General features: G+C 37.2%; 2 protein-coding genes across 3 annotated transcripts in view; one reads left to right on the forward strand and one right to left on the reverse strand.

The window, feature by feature from the left end:
* The window catches only part of LOC133651091 (neural cell adhesion molecule 1-like), an 881,445-nt gene that overhangs the window by 143,123 nt on the left and 717,845 nt on the right, over positions 1-20,477 (reverse strand). The gene's annotated exons all lie outside the window — the stretch shown is intronic.
* The window catches only part of LOC133651093 (F-BAR and double SH3 domains protein 2-like), a 53,604-nt gene continuing 36,669 nt past the window's right edge, over positions 3,543-20,477 (forward strand). The window contains exons 1-3 of the mRNA XM_062049033.1: positions 3,543-3,797; positions 4,622-4,719; positions 15,117-15,162. Coding sequence (XP_061905017.1) covers positions 3,777-3,797; positions 4,622-4,719; positions 15,117-15,162 — 165 coding nt within the window. The 5' untranslated portion in view covers positions 3,543-3,776. The remainder of the gene's footprint in view (positions 3,798-4,621; positions 4,720-15,116; positions 15,163-20,477) is intronic.

The following is a 20,477-nucleotide window of genomic DNA, read 5'->3' on the forward strand; positions in this document are numbered from 1 at the left end:
AAAGAACGTCACGTCATTTCAGAGTGCTTTACTTTGAAAAGTCTGTCTGTGAGGGGAAATATACTAGTACTTCCGCAAACTTCTGCTCATGTGACTAATCTTAACCAATCAAATACGACATGTTTTCCATTCGCTAAATTGATGCTGAAGAATTAGGTAAATCAAACTTTATTATAATATCACTGCAAGGGGTGTGGGAAAAAATCGATTCGAATTCAAATCGTGATTCTCACGTTGTGCGATTCAGAATCGATTCTCATTTTTTAATTTATTTGTAATTATTATTATTTATTTATTTATTTATTTATTTATTTATTTTAATTAATCAATCCAACAAAACAATACACAGCAATACCATAACAATGCAATCCAATTCCAAAACCAAACCCGACCCAGCAACACTCAGAACTGCAATAAACCGAGCAATTGAGAGGAGACACAAACACGACACAGAACAAACCAAAAGTAGTGAAACAAAAATGAATATTATCAACAACAGTATCGATATTAGTAACAAATTCAACATGGCAGTGATTAAAAATCCCTCATTTACATTATCATTAGACATTTATAAAAAAAATTAAAAAAGAACAATAGTGTCACAGTGGCTTACACTTGCATCGCATCTCATAAGCTTGACAACACACTGTGTCCAATATTTTCACAAAGATAAAATAAGTCATATTTTTGGTTCATTTAATAGTTAAAACAAATTTACATTATTGCAATCAGTTGATAAAACATTGTCCTTTACAATTATAAAAGCTTTTTACAAAAATCTACTACTCTGCTTGCATGTCAGCAGACTGGGGTAGATCCTGCTGAAATCCTGTGTATTGAATGAATAGAGAATCCTTTTGAATCGGGATAATATCGTTTTTGAATTGAGAATCGTGTTGAATTGAAAAAAAAATTGATTTTGAATCGAATCGTGACCCCAAGAATCGATATTGAATCGAATCGTGGGACACCCAAAGATTCACAGCCCTAATTACTACCATAACTTATTAATATTTAATCTTACTGTTCATACATACTTTGGATTTTATTAGCATGTTTTACTTGCGATGTGTATTTTAAAGAGAACATGATAAACTTATGCAAAATTATATATTATTAATGTCTTATTATTATATTATCTATTGTACATAATGTAAATAATTCAATGTATATACTCTGATGATTAACTTGTGGGATGACTGTATTATGCTGATAGTATATATTTGTACCATGAATTGATTTACGTGGACCCCGACTTAAACAAGTTGAAAAATGTATTCGGGTGTTACCATTTAGTGGTCAATTGTACGGAATATGTACTGTACTGTGCAATCTACTAATAAAAGTTTCAATCAATCAATTAATCAATCAATCAATATATAACTGACTAAACTATTCATCTAAATAGCTGTTGTATTTAGGATGAATTGATGTAAATTATGTAGAAATGGAGAACCGGAAGTAAACATGTGTTAGTAGGGGTAGGATTAAATAAACTCTGTTTCTTCCTACTCCTTTTCGGACATGTAAAGAAAAAAATAAAATATGTGATGTATCATATTGAAATTGTATACATGTTCGAAATAAACTTTAAACCAACCAACCAACCAACCAACGATAGTAGACAATCGGAAGGGAATAAGTTCGACCCCGAAAGGGACAAGCGGTAGGAAATGGATGGATGGATGGAAGACAGTATGCTTGAAGATGTATGCTAATGTTCAACAAGATGCATTCATATGAAGGATCATTAGTGTCTTTATTACGACAGCTTTTTTGGACACTTAATATACATAACTATATTTTGTGAACTGTTTTTTTTTACACTTCAAATTATGCTGACAATTTCATTAAATTGACATTTGTGAGACTATGTCTTCCGGCTGGCCTGGGAACGCCTCGGGATCCCCCGAGAATTGCTGGACGAAGTGGCTGGGAAGAGGAAAGTCTGGGCTTCCCTGCTTAGGCTGCTGCCCCCGCAACCCGGCCTCGGATAAGCGGAAGAAGATGGATGGATGGACATTTGTGAGCATCATGTGTGTGTTTAAAAGTTTATATTGTTAATATAAAGTGTTTACAATTCAACTGTTTAAAAATTCAGTGCAGAAATATTCATTGCTTTAAAACTCAAGACTCACTTCCGGCAAATTCAGACTGAAGCAATCGATCCTGTCTCAGAACAAGCCAATGAGGTGTTTAAGTCCTAATTTACCAGAAGTGGGTCTTGAGTTTTGAAGCAACGAACATTTCTGCATCAAATTTTTCTGCTCTGAAATTTTCTGCAGCAAATTTTTACACAGAATTTTTTTGCACTGATTTTTTTTTATACACTGAATTTTTCTGCAGCAATTTTTTTTACACATATTTTTTCTGGGCTGCTTTTCTTTTTTTGCACACCGATTTTTTTCCATACTGAATTTATAAACACTGATTTTTAATAAACTGAATTTTGGTCACTCATTTTCATCAAATTAAATTGTCAGCATAATTTGATGTAAAAATGTAAAAAATGTAAAACATATGTAAAATGTAAAAATTTTAAAATTTTAAAATGTAAAAATGTAAAAAAATTATATATATATTACATATACTGCATTCAGTGTTTAAAAAAAGCTTTCATTAAGCAAACAAAATATGGAGGTCTATTTGTGTCTTTATTATGAAAGCCTTTTTGGACACTTTTTGTAACTGAATTTTTAGTTTTTTAAACCTTGTGAACTGAATATTTGTACATGAAATTATGCTGACAGTTTCAGTGAATACAATTTTTCAGCAAAATCTGTGTGTTTAAAATTCAAATTGCTATTATACCGTGTTTTAAAATCCAGTGTGTAAAAATTATATTAGCAAATTTTCAACGCAATAATTGAGTTCCATAAATTCAGTTTTAAAAGAGACAAATGAACCTCCAAAAAGCTGTGGAAACGATGATGCTGTGCTCCAAATTTAAGTTATTTACTGAAATTGAGTGAGCCTATGGCTTTGCACTTTGTTCATTATATATACAAAAAAAAAAATAAAAAAAAAAAAAAATAAAAATAAAAAAAAATATATATATATATATATATATATATATATATATATATATATATATATATATATATATATATATATATTTAATATATATATAAAAAAAAATATATATATATATATATATATATATATATATATATATATATTTAATATATATATAAATATATATATATATATATATATATATATATATATATATATATATATATATATATATATATATATATATATATATATATATATATATTGCATTCTATTTTAGTTACTTTGAATTTACAACCCCCTGGCACTGTTTTGTACTGTTTTTGTACTGTTTGTACTGTTTTCGTACTTATTTTGATTATTGTTTCTCGACTGTTTGTTAATGTTGGAATTTATAAATAAAGGTTAAAAACAAAAAAACGTTTTACACGGCAAATAACTGTGCATAGTATAACCACTAGATGGCGGGAGTTAAGCAAAATGGTTTGTAATCTTTTATTTTGGAAAACAACACGGATGTTGTCTTAACTTTGAAAGTTCCACGGAAGTATCTTGATAGATGAACATGGCCGCTTGACACGGTATGTTTTCTGCTCCCTGGGGCCACTGTAGTGTTTTCATCAACGGGGGGGCTGCCTTCACTATTTACCGGACTGTTCTGTGGCTGGACTTTTCTGTCGTCGACATTGCCTCGAAGGACTTTCCCGGCAAATAAACAACTTTTCGAACTTTTCGCGCAGTTTTTATGTCCAGAAAGAAGGATGCAACCCCCACCGAGAAAGGTGAGTTTTTTTCCTCCTCGTATAGCCTCGCAAGCTAGCGTTACTTCGGCAAATTAATGGTTGCCAGACGACGGCTGGCATCCGTTTTTATTTAGCGTTACCACCGTCATGTCATTTTGTTGCTCAGTTTTGCTCGAAAAGAAGCTACAAAAGAAGGAAAAACTTGTGGAGGAAAAAAAATCTCCCCCATGTGCCACAAAAGTAGGGGAAAACAACCCCGCTAACTAAGTGGTTCCCTCTCGAATGGAAACTTCTCATTTGGCTACAAACCCAAATATTTCATTGATGTATCAATAACAAAGTTTCTAGTACAATCCATCTTACCTGAAGCAGCCAAATGCACTCCTTAGTTCAAGTAAATATCACTTCACTTCACTCTAAACGAGCGGTAGTCCTGTTTAATACAAGTTATTATTTCCTACTTAAAACGTATGAAGTTGTATTTCAAATAACGCCGGATTTAAAATGGAGCCATGCATGATGCCAGACGTATCACATTAAAAAGTTATGCTGTACATTATAGTATATCTGGACGTGTTTTAACCTTAAATCGTTTGATCTCTAACGGAAGTGCGGTGCGTATAAAAAAAACAAACAGTTCTTTGCAAAATGTTGGAAAAAGTCAGTGCAGCAAACATAGAAGTGAGGGTCGTCCTAAATTGAAAATGGCACCAAATCTATTTGACTCAATGATACTGCTAATAAATGGCTCATATTTCCATATAATGATGCACCTTATCATAATGTGATATCATCCAAACAAGGAAGTCCAAAGCTTATTATGAGACGACAGTTAGAATGTGTTCTTCCTCTTCTTCCTTCAGGTCCGGGTCACCCAGGAGCTCAAGCATACTCACACGGATCAGATGAGCCGGTTGCACATCAAACACCAGACCGAGTGTGACCTCCTGGAGGACCTGAGGTGAGGCCGTCAATGTGTCAAACGGCCAAGATGGCAAACAGCAGGGTTGTCGAACTGAAGGCGCCCGGGCCGAACCCAGCGTGGGAATTAACTTAGATCAGTGGTTCTTAACCTTGTTGGAGGTACCGAACCCCACCAGTTTCATATGCGCATTCACCGAACCCTTCTTTAGTGAAAAATATATATATATATTTTTTCAAATTCAAGACCAAGTTATATGTTTTTGGTAACACTTTAGTATTGGGAACATATTCTAAGTAACAAAGACTTAATTTAGAGTTATTTGGTTAGGGTTAGGGTTAGAGGGCATTAATAAGTACTTAATAATGACTAGTTAAGAGCCAATATGTTACTAATTTAATTTAATATTTTGTACACCTATTATGTATATATTCGTATATATATTAGATTCTTTTTTATCGCTATATTAGTTTATTTATACCTGCATTGTCCTTTCCATCCTTACTTTTACCATCATTGTAACTGAGCTACTGTGTTGAACAATTTCCCTTGTGGATCATTAAAGTTTGTCCAAGTTTAAGTCTAAGTCCATATTGCATGTTAATAAGCAAGTAATTAATGGTGAATATGCTCCCCATACCAGTGTTTTTCAACCTTTTTTGAGGCAAGGCACATTTTTGTCATAAAAAAAATCCGGAGGCACACCACCAGCAGAAAACTTTAAGAAATGTAACTCCACCAAGTCGTCATGTTTTATTTTGAGTGTGTTGGTGTCTTCCTGTGTGTAGTGCTTTAGTTCTTGTCTTGCTTATTTTGGTGGCCCTTCCTGTTTTGCCGGTGTTTTCCTGTAGTGGCTTCATGTCTTCCTTTGAGCGCTATTCCGCGCACCTGCTTTGTGTTAGCAAGCAAGGCTATTTACGTTGTTGCTATCCTTCTTTGTGTGGCCATTGTTGATTGTCATGTCACGTACGGATGTACTTTGTGGACACCGTAAGTTTTTGCTGTCGTCCAGCATTCTGTCTCTGTTTACTTTGTAGCCAGTTCAGTTTGACTTTTGTTTTGCATAGCCTTTTCCTTTCGTTCATTTTGGGTTTAAGCATTACATACCCTTTTTACCTGCACCCTGCGTCCCACTGTGGTCTGCATATCGGGATCACAACAAACCATCCTCGTCTCACCCGACACATTCCGACTTTTACAAAGCAATGCTGCCACCTACTGACATGGAGTATTACGTGGTTACCCTGCCGAGTTTTACACAGCACAGACACTAAGCAACGGCACATTATTGGCAGATTCTAATTATTGATTTGCCAAAAATATTTTTGGCATAAATTAGGTGAAGTTGCATAATTTCCCACGGCACACCAGACAATATCTCACGGCACACTAGTGTGCCGCGGCACAGTGGTTGAAAAACACTGCCCCATACTAAAGTGTTACCATGTTTTTTTTACTGGTGCACAAAATTAACCGTGCATGAACATCACCTTGTTCAAAGAACAAAACCAACACAGTGCATAAACTCACAACAAATTACACACCTGCAAATCAATCTGACTTCTGCTGTTGCCGTATCCGTAATACGCCGATAGGGAGAAGTTTTTCTTTACACGATGAGTCGGGTGTGTCTTCACCTCCGCCGAACCCCTGAGCCCGACTCACCGAACCACTTGTGTTCGATCGAACCCAGGTTAAGAACCACTGACTTAGATGCACCTACAGTTCAAAACTAAGAAGGGACTAATATTTTTGTAGCAGATTCCTGAAAACGGCAGAGCGCTGCCAAATAGAGGATCTTTGACTAGTGTTTTTTGCAGTAGATGCTTTAAAACGGGGGTTCACATTACGTCAATCGCGAGCTACCGGTTGATCGTGGCGTGTGTGTCAATCAATTGCCAGTCAGGCATTAAAAAAAAATAGACCTAAATATTAGCGATCATCAATCTTCACCAATAAGTCACCCGAGGGTCTTGTGAGATGACGCTGGCTGCTGCGAGCTCATTATTAAGAAAAAATGACCGACAGGAAGGCGACAAACACTTTTTATTTCAACAGACTCTCGCGCCGTAGCTGCTGTCAAAAACTCTAAAGACGGCGTGGCGCCGTTGGGAGAGTGGCCGTGCCAGCAACCTGAGGGTTCCTGGTTCGATCCCCACCTTCTACCAACCTCGTCACGTCCATTGTGTCCTTGAGCAAGGCACTTCGCCCTTGCTCCTGATGGGTGGTGGTTAGCGCCTTGCATGGCAACTCCAGCCATCAGTGTGTGAATGTGTGTGTGAATGGGTGAATGTGGAAATAGTGTCAAAGTACCTTGAAGGTAGAAAAGCGCTATACAAGTATAACCCATTTAAAGACCGACTGCACAGTTCCTATTTTCACAATAAAAGCGCTGCTTCATCCTGTCTGCGCTAACAAAATAAGAGTCTCAGAAAGCTGCAGAGTTTTCTGCCAATGTATTTCTTGTAAAGTGTATAATAACGAGTATGGAAGCTGGACAAATAAGATGCCAAAAACCAACCACTTTCATGTGGTATCGGACAGAAAGGAGGACTTTTTTTCCCTCCTCCATTCGAAAATGTGGACGTTATCAACACTACTGTCTGATTCCAATCAATGCAAGTCATCAGAATCAGGTAATACACCAACTTATGTTCTTGTCTTCATGAAAGAAAGAAATCTATATGTGTTAAACGGGCTTGTGTTATCATTAAACACATTTAACTTGTTAACAAAAACGTCTCTTTCATAAATAAATAAATAAATATAAATTATATATATGAATGAGGTAGATCCCTTCAACTTGGTCAATTGAAAAGTAGCTCGCCTGCAGAAAAAGTGTTGGCTTTAAAATAACAAAGCGGTTCGGTCATGTAAAGGATCTTTGACGTGCTTTTTCAGCGGTTCTGTCATACAGTTGCATTTTTGGCAGTAAGGTCTAAACACAACATTGTCACGGAGAGGATCTTTGACGAACTTTTTGCAGAGGATCCTTAAAATCAGTAGAGCGCCGCTGTCATGAGAGGATATTAGACAAACATGTTTCAGCACTCGGCCCCCAAAAACAGCAGTGTGAAACCGTCATAGAGAGGATCTTTGACTAGCAGTTTTGCAACCCATTCCAAAAAACAGCAGAGCACTTTGGCCACAAAGAGGATCTAAGATTTGCGTTTTTTTGCGCTAGGTACTTAAAAACAGCAACACATTGCTGTCATATAAATGATTCTTGTATATTGGCAGTTGTTCCTAAAACAGCAGACTGCTGTCATCTAAAAGGATCTTTGACAAGCCTTTTTTTGCACTTGGTGCAGTACGTTCCTGTTGTTGAAAGGATTTTTGACCAGCATTTCTGCAGTAGTTAATTGAAAACAGTAAAACATTCCTGCCGTGCAGAGGATATTTGTCTCGTATTTTTTTCAATAGTTCCCACAAATATTCAAGAGTTTTTGTCCTTATGCGAGCATAACTTTTCAGTGATGTTCTCAATTAAAGGAAATGTTGAAATAATGACAAAAATGTGAAAAAAATGGAGAGGATTTTTGACAAATAACTTTGGCAGTTTATGTTTGAAAACAGTAGTATGTTCCTGACTTCTTGTCATTTAGAGGATCTTTGAGCAGAATTGTTTGTAGTACGCACTTAAAATCAGCAAAATATCCCTGTCATTTAAAGGATCTAGCATATTTGCTGTCGTTCCAAAAAACAGCAGACTGCTGTCATTTAGAGGATTTATGACTAGCGTTTTTGCAAAAGGTCTATAAAAACAAATTGGTAAAATTTAGAAAATGACTCGCATTTTTTTCAGTTGTTTGGAAAAACAGCAGGTTATTTTAGGGTTTGGCGATAAAACTGGATGTCAATATACTTTATATCGCAATAGAAAATTATCGATATCAATAAAAAATGTGATTGAAAACGTTAGATTTTTTTTTTCTTTGTCAGAATTAAAAGGAAGTTGCGAAGCAAGGTTGGTTGCACGAACAAAGGCACTCGCTAACCGAGCACTGCGGGAAGTAATCACCGATCAGTGGGAGTGACAGTCGAACAGGTGACAGTTTGGTTGCAACATCTTGTTTTCCCGCGGTTGATTCTCTACATGGAGTGAGAAGAGAAACAAAACATGAGTGCTGCAGAGAGGGAAGAAAATGTCAGGAAAAGTCACCTCAACAATAAGACAGTTTTATAGATTTGGTAAAACGGACCGTAGTCAGACCAAGACGCTCGTAACGAGTAATACCACACTCACCCTTTAGAGCACAGCCGTAACTTCCTGGCTCTAAACCTGCAGAAAATAGTTGTTCCTTTATGTTTACATTTTCACACTTTGCACTGTTTTGTTACACTTTATTAAGGATTTTTTTTTAACATATTCCTTATGTTTGTACCTTCATTTTTAGAGGTTATTTTTAAGTGTTCAATGTGATTTTAGAACTTTGTTTACATTGTTTGAGTGTTTTGAGTGTTGACATTTCCTTGATAGCTGAGGGGATTATAATCAAAGGAAGGTTACATTTTAAATAAACATTTTTACATTTCATATATTTTTTATCCGGGTCCTTATTATTGACAGGACATAGAAATATCAATAATTATAGATATCAACCGATATAAAGCACTTACATCATAATACAGTTTTTAGCTATATCGCCCAGCCCTATGCTATTTAAAGGATCTTTGACTAGCAGTTTTTGGTCTGTAATAAATTATACATGTATATCACATACTGTCGAGCAGGGGTGTCAAACTCAGTTTAGCTCAGGGGCCGCATGAGGGAAATCTGTGCACACACGGGCCGGACTATTAAAATTACGGCATTAAAACTAAAAAATAAAGACAACTTCAGATTTGTTTTCTTTGTCTTACTTTGGCCAAAAATAGAACACACCCATTCTGAAAATATTGCAATAAAATATAGAAAAAAATACCGGCAGCGGTAACATTTAGATACATGAAGGAAAGAAGAAAGTGAATGAATGTTTATCACTGAATACATTTGCATATGCATAAAAATGTGTTTTCTGTTGTATTATTTTTTTAATGAATTAAGTAACATTTATGAGAACCTTTTTCCAAAACACAATATAGAATGTGAGATATAACAGGATAATGCATACATTTATCATTTGTTTTCAAAACGGTTACAAAAAAGTGTGACCCCAAAAATTGACTGTGGGACCCAATTTTTATGACTTGATGGGGTCCCTGGCACCCCATTTTGAAGATTCCTAGCGCCAACACTGATGGAGTGTTGGTACGTGCAAAACAGCAGCAGGCGGCTGTGGCCTGCTGGCCGGTTCTATTACTAATCAAATATCATCCCGGGGGCCATTCATTCGCTGGTCGGATCTGGCCCGCGGGCCTTCACTTTGACACCCAAGCTGTAGAGCAACAAACAGTATTGTCCTCCAACATGTGCAAAGGTTGACAAGGCAAAATTTGCGGTCGTGTTTTCTGCCGCCATTGACTTGACAGCCCAATGGCTCCCCGCTTCCTGTCTGTGGTTGGCGGCAGAGCGCTGCTAAAAACCTTCCAAACAGCTGGAAGTTAAGGCACCAAGAGCCGCCAGATGTTCCCATCGGGCCGTGGGAGGCTCACCGGTCACGCTACGCTCGCCTGAGACAATACGAGGCGAGAAAGCGTCTCCGTCATCCGAGCACGAGGAGTGATTCATCAAAGTGTAAATTGCGTCTGGCTGTCAGCAGGGCCTGTGCTCGGGAAAATGACAGGAAGACCAGAAAGGAAGAGAGAAGGAGGGGAGGAAGCTCCCAGGAAGTGGGGCCAGATTGTGTGGAGCGCGACACTCAAGTCTGGACATGTTTACTAGCTTAATGGTGATTTCTGCTGCAGTCGACTTTTCCCGGGGCACTGACCTCTCCCCTCAAGTGTACCTATAAATCAAAGCAGAGGATGTTAGCAGCTTTGTTCTTTTGCTGCGTGAATCCACTCAATCTTTTCTCACATTCCTCGAGATGTTTGACAGTTTTTGTTAGTCGCTAAGAAATGAGACTAACCGTTAGGGAGGGAAACTCTCTCCGGAGGATCTATCAGCGCTCATTATTTGCCAAATTTGATCACAATTGTGTTTTGAGGGGAATGTCGGGGATAATAAAAGATCTCCTTCCATGCAAGTGGACCAGCAGTTTCTTTTAGTGATGACCCGATTTATTAAACGGCCCTGAAAAGAGGACAAACCCTGTTTTGTTTTTTAAAGGTTTTGGACAAATATTTTTCAAGACCAAAACATTTTTTTTTTAAATTAAAGTGTCAATCAATTGTTTTTCAACAGCCCATGGCATGTTGTTAAAGTAGCAGTAGAGTGAAAAGACAAGTTGACTTTATATGCTTAATTGTGTTTCAATTGTATCCATTAAACCATATCCAATTGTATTTACAATCCGCAAAGTATGTGATTACACCGTTTAAACGTCACAAAACGCCACAAATTCAGTCAGCCATTTTGAATATTCCGCTCCGAATATCTTCGGCTATTTTCGGAGAGTGACATCCCTGTAGTAACGATTTTGCACTCTGACCATATTATCAGATCAGTCATACTGGAAATATGCAAACATTGGAAAGAGATGTGCTGTTTATCATTCACAATTCTTATGTAAACATCCAGAAACCGCCAACAATACCCCATTTACATGTCGTGACCTGAAAATTAACCAAATACGAGTGATATTGTTGTTAATCATTAACGCAGGCGGACTTTTCCAGCTGTGCAACAATACCAGTGAGCTAATGCTATCTTACGCTGCTGTTGTTGACGGTGGCTGCTTCTGGTTCGTCTCAAACTTGCTAAAAGTAAATTCTAGTTCATAATTCATTCATCTCTCACCTGGTAGTAGACAAATGTGACCATGAACTGACAGCCTGGTCGACTTTCACATACCCCGAGATGGCGAAAAAGATGCTAGTTGTGGCAACTTTTTTTAAAACCTTCGTGAGGATTGTGATTGATTCTTCATCAAAACGGAATTATGTGAGCGTCCAATCGGTCGGCATCCCAGCCAGAGTGGAAATTGTTTGTTTTATTATGGTTAGTTTGTATGTTTAGTACCTAGCAATGCTGCTGATGTTCGTGTCCCAATAAAGCTGCAACCGCCGGGTAGCAGTCGGTTGCTAAAACTTATTGCTCATCCTCTTTGTGTTCGGGCTCAAAAATACAAGGTTCTGGATCATAATTTTTCCCTAAGTAATCGTTGTTGGCTCTCTCAAAGTCTGCTTGATTAGCATTGTTGTTGATGGGGAAGGAACCTTGGGTTCCTAACGCGACATCACGTGACTGGCTTCCTCATTATCTCACAAAATGGCTCGGGAATATCCTAGAGATTTATACTATTTTGATCATATTTTTACGCAAATTTGGAAGTATTTTGGTGTCATAAATCAGAAATATATGATAATGGCTTCAATATAGAGGCAACTTGTTTTTCCACTCTACCGTTATTTTAAAAGTAAGGACGTTCCGATCAGGGTTTTATCGTTCCGATATCAATACCGATCATCCATGAGTAAAATCGTCCGATACCAATATCACAAGTATTAACAGTACATATTTCAATTTATTTATGGTGAGTGTTGTTGAAAGTTAAATAATATCAACACAATATATAATCTAGTTCCATTTTTTTTTTTTTTTAAGTACATACAATTGTTTGAGCAAAACAAAAATTACTATCTAGTACTCTTGTAAATCTTGTTTTTTTCCCTCAAAGCCCTCCTGTGGCAAGGGAATTATTCCCTGAGTTTGAAATAGCAAATTAATAATTCTGAGAATATAAAAATATTGAACTAATCACTTTAATATCTGCTATTTACTGATACTACGTTTGGTATCGACACCACCAAGTTTTGGATGGATCTGCCCTCTTACTGTACTGACTGACAATGCTGACACACCAACAGTTGTTATCCTCTCTCTGCGCTTGTATTAATCAACTTGTAATATTCATGTTAATAACTGCTTACTTTCTGCTGTAACGCGCTACCAATGACACTTCTTAAACTTTACTAAGCACTTATTTATTCTGCTGTTTAAAGTTAGCTCAGCGGTTAGCTTACCTACTAGTTAGAGTTAAACAAGACAGAATATTACAAAGGATTAAGTCTGTGTTTAAAAGAAACAAAACAGTTAGCATAGCATCGCATGTACAGTATATGTTAACCTTTTATTGGAATAGTTTTAGTGAATTGATGATGTCGAAGTGGCCAAGGAATACTTGTGTTTTTCTGTTTGTGATAACTCTTCTTTGTTGTTCTCCAAGAGTGCGTTAACAATTATGTTTGGTTCAGTTAAAAGGAACTCTGGTGTGTTCGTACTGCGAATAACGTGAACCCCATCGTCCAAATTCTGGTGTGCACCAAACCGAGGCTGTTTGAGACACGGGTCTCGGGTCTGGTGCGGTTAGCGGTTATATCCTTTGACATGGACCAGTATTAACGCAGATATTGTTATCTCCAATAAAAGCTAGTAATATAAATGTCCTCAATTAGCGCACAAAGTATTTTCTTTTATTTTATTCAAGTCATTTACAAAAAGGTAAACATGGTAGGTCATAGAGGTGGGAATCTTTGGCCACCTCACGATTTGATTACGATTCAGGAGCTACGATTCAATTAAAAATTGACTATTGATGCATCTTTAATTCATATATATTGAAGCAGTTTTAAAAAATATTTGGGTTTCACTTAATAAGCGTTTATCACTTGCAGCTTTAAAAGGCAGTGCACTTGAAATAAGAAACAGTTAAATTAATTCCCACATTTATTAAAACTGGAACATAAGTGCCCAAAAATAAAGTAGTTGGTCGGATCTCTCGGTGAGGTGGCTCGCTTTAGTCAGCCACATTTGAAAACTGTCTGCATTATTTTATTTACAATAAAAAAAACATTATTTCCGTTTACTAATCCATTTTATAATTGTCCATGTCTGAATTGCGATGCATCTAAAATTTGATTATTTTCCCCACCGCTAGTAGGTTATAGACTACACAATAGCACACAAGCTGGACAAACCTAATAAGTATCTTTACTTGAACAATATTGCATTCTAAAACACGACATTTGTCAATTTAAACAAGTATAAAATAATTATAGTTGCATATTACTTACAAATCCAAAGTCTCCAATGCAGAAGCGTATTAGAATGTATCCAGAAACTAACGTGTCCGCATTATCATTCATCTTTTAATGAATTATTGTGGCTATTAGGTGCTGCCAAAAATAATTACTTCGCCATTTCAACTTAAAGACAGCATAAGTCTGTTCTAGATGGTAAATAAATAATAAATAGGTTAGTGTTTTTTGTACCTACCATTGTTCTGTTTGATTAAATTCAGTCGATCAAGCCTTTACTAACATTACACCTTACGAAATAATAAAAAACATTTATGAATTGTGCTGTTTTCGGATCAATATCTGTTTCGGCCAATAGTCAATGCTCCAATGTCGGTATCGGTAATCGAATGTTATCATTAAAGCAAAGAAACCAGTTCAAGAAACTGTTCAAACAAAGTGTTCAAAAAGTACAAAGAAGAAGCATCTTCAATCAATCAATCAATCAATGTTTATTTATATAGCCCTAAATCACAAAAGTCTCAAAGGGCTGTACAAGCCACAACGACATCCTTGGCACAGCCCACACAAGGGACGTTGATGTGATAAACATCTTGAACCATATCTAAAATAATCTTTTCATCTCATAGGTGAACCATCAATTATTTAAATATGTATTTATGAGAACTTGAATTATAGTTTACTTATTTAATAATTGTTTACTTACTCAATGTATACTCATTTATTTATTTACCCATTTCATTATTTACTGTTGTGTAGCAAATGGGTTAAAAAATTGCTATAATACGAAAAGGGGCAGGATTAAAAAAGCTCCGCTTCTTCCTACTCCTTTTCGGACATGCTGAAATGAAACAACTGAAAATATGTGGTGTATTATGTTGTAATTGTCTGCATGTTCGAAATAAACTGACAACAACCAACCAAGAAATTCTCACTACATGTGAGAAAAAATGCACACCACCGTCTTACATTAGTGGTGATGTATAAATATCAGTAAGCTACATTTACACCAAGTCTTACAGTTTAGTTTGCCTTTGTACAAAAAGTGCGACATGATATTATGCAAACAAGAAATACAACTTTGATTGTTAATTCCGGTGGTCAGTGCAAGTTGGCCAAACTGTGACGCAATAAACAACAACCCCTACTGGTTTTAAAGTCTTTGATCCAATTTTGTCCAGACTTTGTTAATGTAACTCACAAACAAACTTCAATTGAAATGTAGTCTTCTCATTGAGGGTAAAGATCCGATGACTAATGTGCAAAGTAATACTTCATGGATCTTTGGATGGACAGGGTTTTTTTTAGACTTTTTTGAACCCCGGGTGATTTAATATTTCTCTCTTTTTTTGCAGGACTTTTAGCCAAAAGAGGGCGTCTGTCGAGCGGGACTACGCCCAGGTAAGCAAACCTCCATGTAGTAAAGAAAACAAAGCGTCACTACAGAAGTTGTAGTGACCTCTCGCTATTGGGGCCCCCCTGCGAGCTTCCCCACAGACGTCAGAATGAACGCCCGAGAAAAAAAAAACCCTTCTCCTCCTCGGTGGTGTTGCGGCGTTTTCGTCCCCGTGAGGAATGTCCAGTGCCAATGTGAAGAGAGGGGGGAGGCCGGTCTGTGGTCCGCCTAGCAACCCCAAATTGTCGTGTTTGCCCATCTGCATCATGAGGCGGAGAAGGAAGTGCCTCCGCCGGAGAGGTCACGCTCCGTGTTTGCTCGGACGTCTGCAGGATTACGTAAAAAATACTTGTTGACCGATTTTCACAAACCTGCTTAACGGATGATGGACAGGAGGATTGCTGTGGTGAGGGTTGGGCTGTGTTAGAATTTTCTTCACCATAGGTCTAAACCACGTCGGATTGCTACTTACTTGGTCACAACCAGCAGAGGGCGCAATTTATATTAAGCCCGACTAAATTGCTACCTAAACAGGCTACAAACGTGACAATTGGGGCTGAAACGATTCCTTGGGTGATTGGAGTATCTCGATTACAAAAAAAATATCAAGGATTTTTCTCTGCCTTGAGGAGTCATTTATTTAATGGTAAAGCTTAGCGCATATTGTGCTAGCCGTGCAAGCTAAAACTGGTAATAGCATAGTTCTTGTGTAATAGACATCCTGGCCTTGCTGACGTTCACTAAGTTCATAGAGTGCATGGTGACAGTAGATTGCTTGAAAATACAAGCATAACGATGTGAAATTGGAGTTTTAGATACAAATGGTTATTAGAAGGGATGTACTGTATATTGTGAGGATTTTATCGATGATACCATAATCAATATTCTTTATCGATACCGGCATTCATCAATACTCTTATCGTTGATCTATGTAATTGGTGTAAATAAAGATGTCAAAAAAATCATTTTTTATTAGCAGAAGAGGTTGTACACCACCAATATCATGTAACATCGCACATTAGGGAAGTTTTTTTTCAAACAGTTGTTTTTTTTAATCTTAGACAAGTCAACTGTGTTAGCAGGGCAAAGTGCAATTTAGTTATGTCATCATCTTGTACACACCCCACAGATCCATCGCTCATTTTAATAACACTCAGCTGTAAATAATGGCATTCATGTGCAGAGCTGCAGAGCACAGACCTTTTACATGATTTATTTATTTATTATATTTCTTTGTTCATTTACAGACAACTCCACACGACATCATTGTCTCCCCTGTCAATATCAGAGTTCGTTCTGCAAAAGGGTAATACCTACAAGCGTACATCTTATGGATAGGGACCCACAGTTAAAATATACATCATCATATAACATACACAATTCAGTAGAATACAATTCATTTCAAAACCTACCCACCCAATACCCATTTACAATTCCATACCAACCTACCAACTGGTTGACATTTATAAAGAAGGAATCTTTAAATCCACCAAATCAATCTCAATATCCTATTATTCAAATTTGAATAAAAGTTTCATCATGGAGATTTGCGATAATCTTATCATACATACAGAGGTCAAGACCAACATTATGCAACTAACGTGAAATCCTCAGCCATATAATTTATATCATACAAATCAATACAATCAATTCTCATGTTAAATTAGTGTGCATTTAAGCAAGGTGTGTTTTGATGCCACACAAATGCGATAGTGTGACATCAGACAGCAACTATTGACCTGTCAGCGGAGACTATCTTGCTTCAGAGCAACTTTATGGATTATTGTATTACTTAAATGTTTCACTTTTATTAGTGGATTAATTTTGGCCTGTGGATTACTGGATTGCTGAAGCACGGTAGCGGCGGTCGGGAGTAAAGCGCGTTCACTTCAAACTGACACTTAACTCTTATCAGCGTGCGTGACTTTGAGGAAGAAATATTGTGTTGCAAACTTTTGTGTGGCCTTGGTTTCCATATTTGTGATTTTTCCAAGCTGATTATCACATCCTAGCTGATTATCACATCCTATCTGTGTTTTTTTTATGCGTGGCAGTGGCACCTAAAGTGAATGTGACGGTGTGTCACAATAATGACGGAGAGCTGGGTTGAAAAAATACAGATAGCCGTATTATTTGTCCAGAATCATAACAGTCCTCCTGGACCGACCCAATTAGGAACCAGCACAAATAAAACGGTATTTGGTATGCATCCCTCATTGTTAGCGCTAATTCTCAATTTGCTAACATACTCTACTTCCGGTTTGCGGGTTAAAATGCGATTTCACAATAAAGGGAATATGTCACTTTTTAGGTTTTAGGTCGTAATGTAATTTCACAATAAAATATGCTCTAGTGCAAGGGTCTCCCAACTTTCCAGCAAGGGCTGCAGTGCATGCTGATCATTTTTATTAATGCGGGGGTCCACATTTGTACATTTAAGATGCTAAAACCAATTTAATGTACATCATATATGCTAAACCTTTTGGAAAAAAAAAAATTATCCAAGCTTCTGTGTTATAGGTGACAAACTAAATAGTTCTAGTGATATACATCTCTTTAATGATGAATTTCTTTCATTTTCAGAACATGTCGCGGGACAATAGAAATCAAGTTGCAGGCCGAAAATAGACCCTAGTCTGCACTTTGGACACCCCTGCTCTATAGCGTAATGATGATAATAGTTAAGGGAACTGGCTGTAATGCAAGTGGATGTGATTAATGTGTACATTTGATGCTGTTTCTCAAGTCAATGGCAATGTACTTTATTTGGATTAGAAATAAGAGTAGTCAAAAACCTCTGAAAAAGAAGTGGTCAGCATAGGCGACCTGACGCAACCGTCATCTAGACATGTTTTGAATTTATTGTTGTTGACAGACACCTTGCAGGGCTTTGAACCACACAACAAAATGAATGTGCTGCACTTGCATGATCGCTGACCAATTCATATTTTGGCCTATTTAACGTCTTAATTTTTTTCTTGTGTATTTATAATTGCTCTTTAAAGGCCTACTGAAACCCACTACTACCGACCACACAGTCTGATAGTTTATATATCAATGATGAAATCTTAACATTGCAACACATGCCAATACGGCCGGGTTAACTTATAAAGTACAATTTTAAATTTCCCGCTAAACTTCCGGTTGAAAAACGTCTATGTATGATGACGTATGCGCGTGACGTCACTAGTTAAACGGAAGTATTGGTACACCATTGAATCCAATACAAAAAAGCTCTGTTTTCATCTCAAAATTCCACAGTATTCTGGACATCTGTGTTGGTGAATCTTTTGCAATTTGTTTAATGAACAATGAAGACTGCAAAGAAGAAAGTTGTAGGTGGGATCGGTGTATTAGCTGCTGGCTGTAGCAACAAAACCAGGAGGACTTTGACTTGGATAGCAGACGCGCTAGCTGACGCTAGCCGCCAACCGCATGGATGATCGGGTGAAGTCTTTCGTCCTTCCGTCGATCGCTGGAACGCAGGTGAGCACGGGTGTTGATGAGCAGATGAGGGCTGGCTAGCGTAGGTGGAGCGCTAATGTTTTTATCATAACTCTGTGAGGTCCCGTTGCTAAGTTAGCGTCAATGGCGTTGTTTGCAACAGCATTTTTAAGCTTCGCCAAGCTGGAAATGATTAACCGTGTATTTACATGTCCACGGTTTAATAGTATTGTTGATCTTCTGTCTATCCTTCCAGTCAGGGGTTTATTTATTTTGTTTCTATCTGCATTTGATCCCGATGCTATCACGTTAGCTCAGTAGCTAAAGAGCTTCACCGATGTATTGTCGTGGAGATAAAAGTCACTGTGAATGTCCATTTCGCGTTCTCGACTCTCATTTTCAAGAGGATATAGTATCCGAGGTGGTTTAAAATACAAATCCGTGATCCACAATAGAAAAAGGAGAAAGTGTGGAATCCAATGAACCCTTGTACCTAAGTTACGGTCAGAGCGAAAAAAGATACCTGCACTGCATTCTAGTCCTTCACTCTCACGTTCCTCATCCACGAATCTTTCATCCTCGCTCAAATTAATGGGGTAATCGTCGCTTTCTCGGTCCGAATGTCTCTCGCTGCATTGTAAACAATAGGGAAATGTGAGCAGCCCTCCAGCCTGTGACGTCACGCTACTTCCGGTAGGGGCAAGGCTTTTTTTTTTATCAGCGACCAAAAGTTGCGAACTTTATCGTCGATGTTCTCTACTAAATCCTTTCAGCAAAAATATCGCAATATCGCGAAATGATCAAGTATGACACATAGAATGGATCTGCTATCCCCGTTTAAATTTAAAAAATTCATTTCAGTAGGCCTTTAACCATACAAAAATGTGTTTTCTCCGTTTACTCGATTAATAGAAATTATTTTCTGTAGAATATCCGATTACTAAAATATTTGTTAGCTGCTGATCAAAGAAATTGAAAAAATGTTTTTTTGCTGTAAATATTGCAATACCATGCACAGCTAAAACTGAAAAAAATAGATTCAAATACAGCAATTCAACTACAAATGTGAAACTATAATGTGATATAAACTAATTTCTTACAAAGTGAAATATGTCAAACGTTTGTTATAATTTTGATGATCATAGTTTACAGTTTTTGAAAACCCAAAATTTTCGGAAATTTTCAATTCGAGGTTCTCTTAGGCTGCAAGCCATTATCATCAAAATTACATGACAAGACGTCTTGAAATATCCTAAGTTGCACCTTAGTTTCACCTTGTAAATCTCATTTCTGGTATAAAATAACCTTTGCACGATATTCAAATGTTATGAGTTTCACCTGTATACCATACTTGCTTCAAAGTCAATGCAGTGAGGTTCCCGAAGTCAGCGCATCAACACGTCTGAATATCCTCAGCCTTACAAGCAGATCTTTTCATATTTGGAGCTTGCTTTTCCACTTGGAAATGTATTTGGGGAAAAAAGTTTCGCCTTTCTGCACTTTGTGTTTTATTGTTTTACTGTAAATTCAATCCAAAGGACACATTTCTCGGCTGGCATGACAGTGGCCTGTAAAAGTTGTCCGCCCTCATATTAGTTCTTCCTGGTGCAGCCTCCGCATCGGGTCGCAGCGAGCATCTCTGGAGAGAAGAACAATGTGCTGAAATGAAGACTAGCCTCAGAGTTGTTTATAAGAAAACGGAGTCATAGATGATGAATTTTTTTTCATGTGTGATCATCTTAAAAGTGTTTTTTCTACGCTCGGGAACGAAAAGTGAGCCTGAAAGATTGGCTTGTGCCACAATCAATTGGGCACTTTTAGCTCCTCGTACACCTGCGAGCTGCTTCAGCCAGCAGGGGGATTGCTATTCCCATCA

This window comes from Entelurus aequoreus, linkage group LG05 (genome assembly GCF_033978785.1).
Source record: "Entelurus aequoreus isolate RoL-2023_Sb linkage group LG05, RoL_Eaeq_v1.1, whole genome shotgun sequence".
Lineage (NCBI taxonomy): Eukaryota > Metazoa > Chordata > Actinopteri > Syngnathiformes > Syngnathidae > Entelurus > Entelurus aequoreus.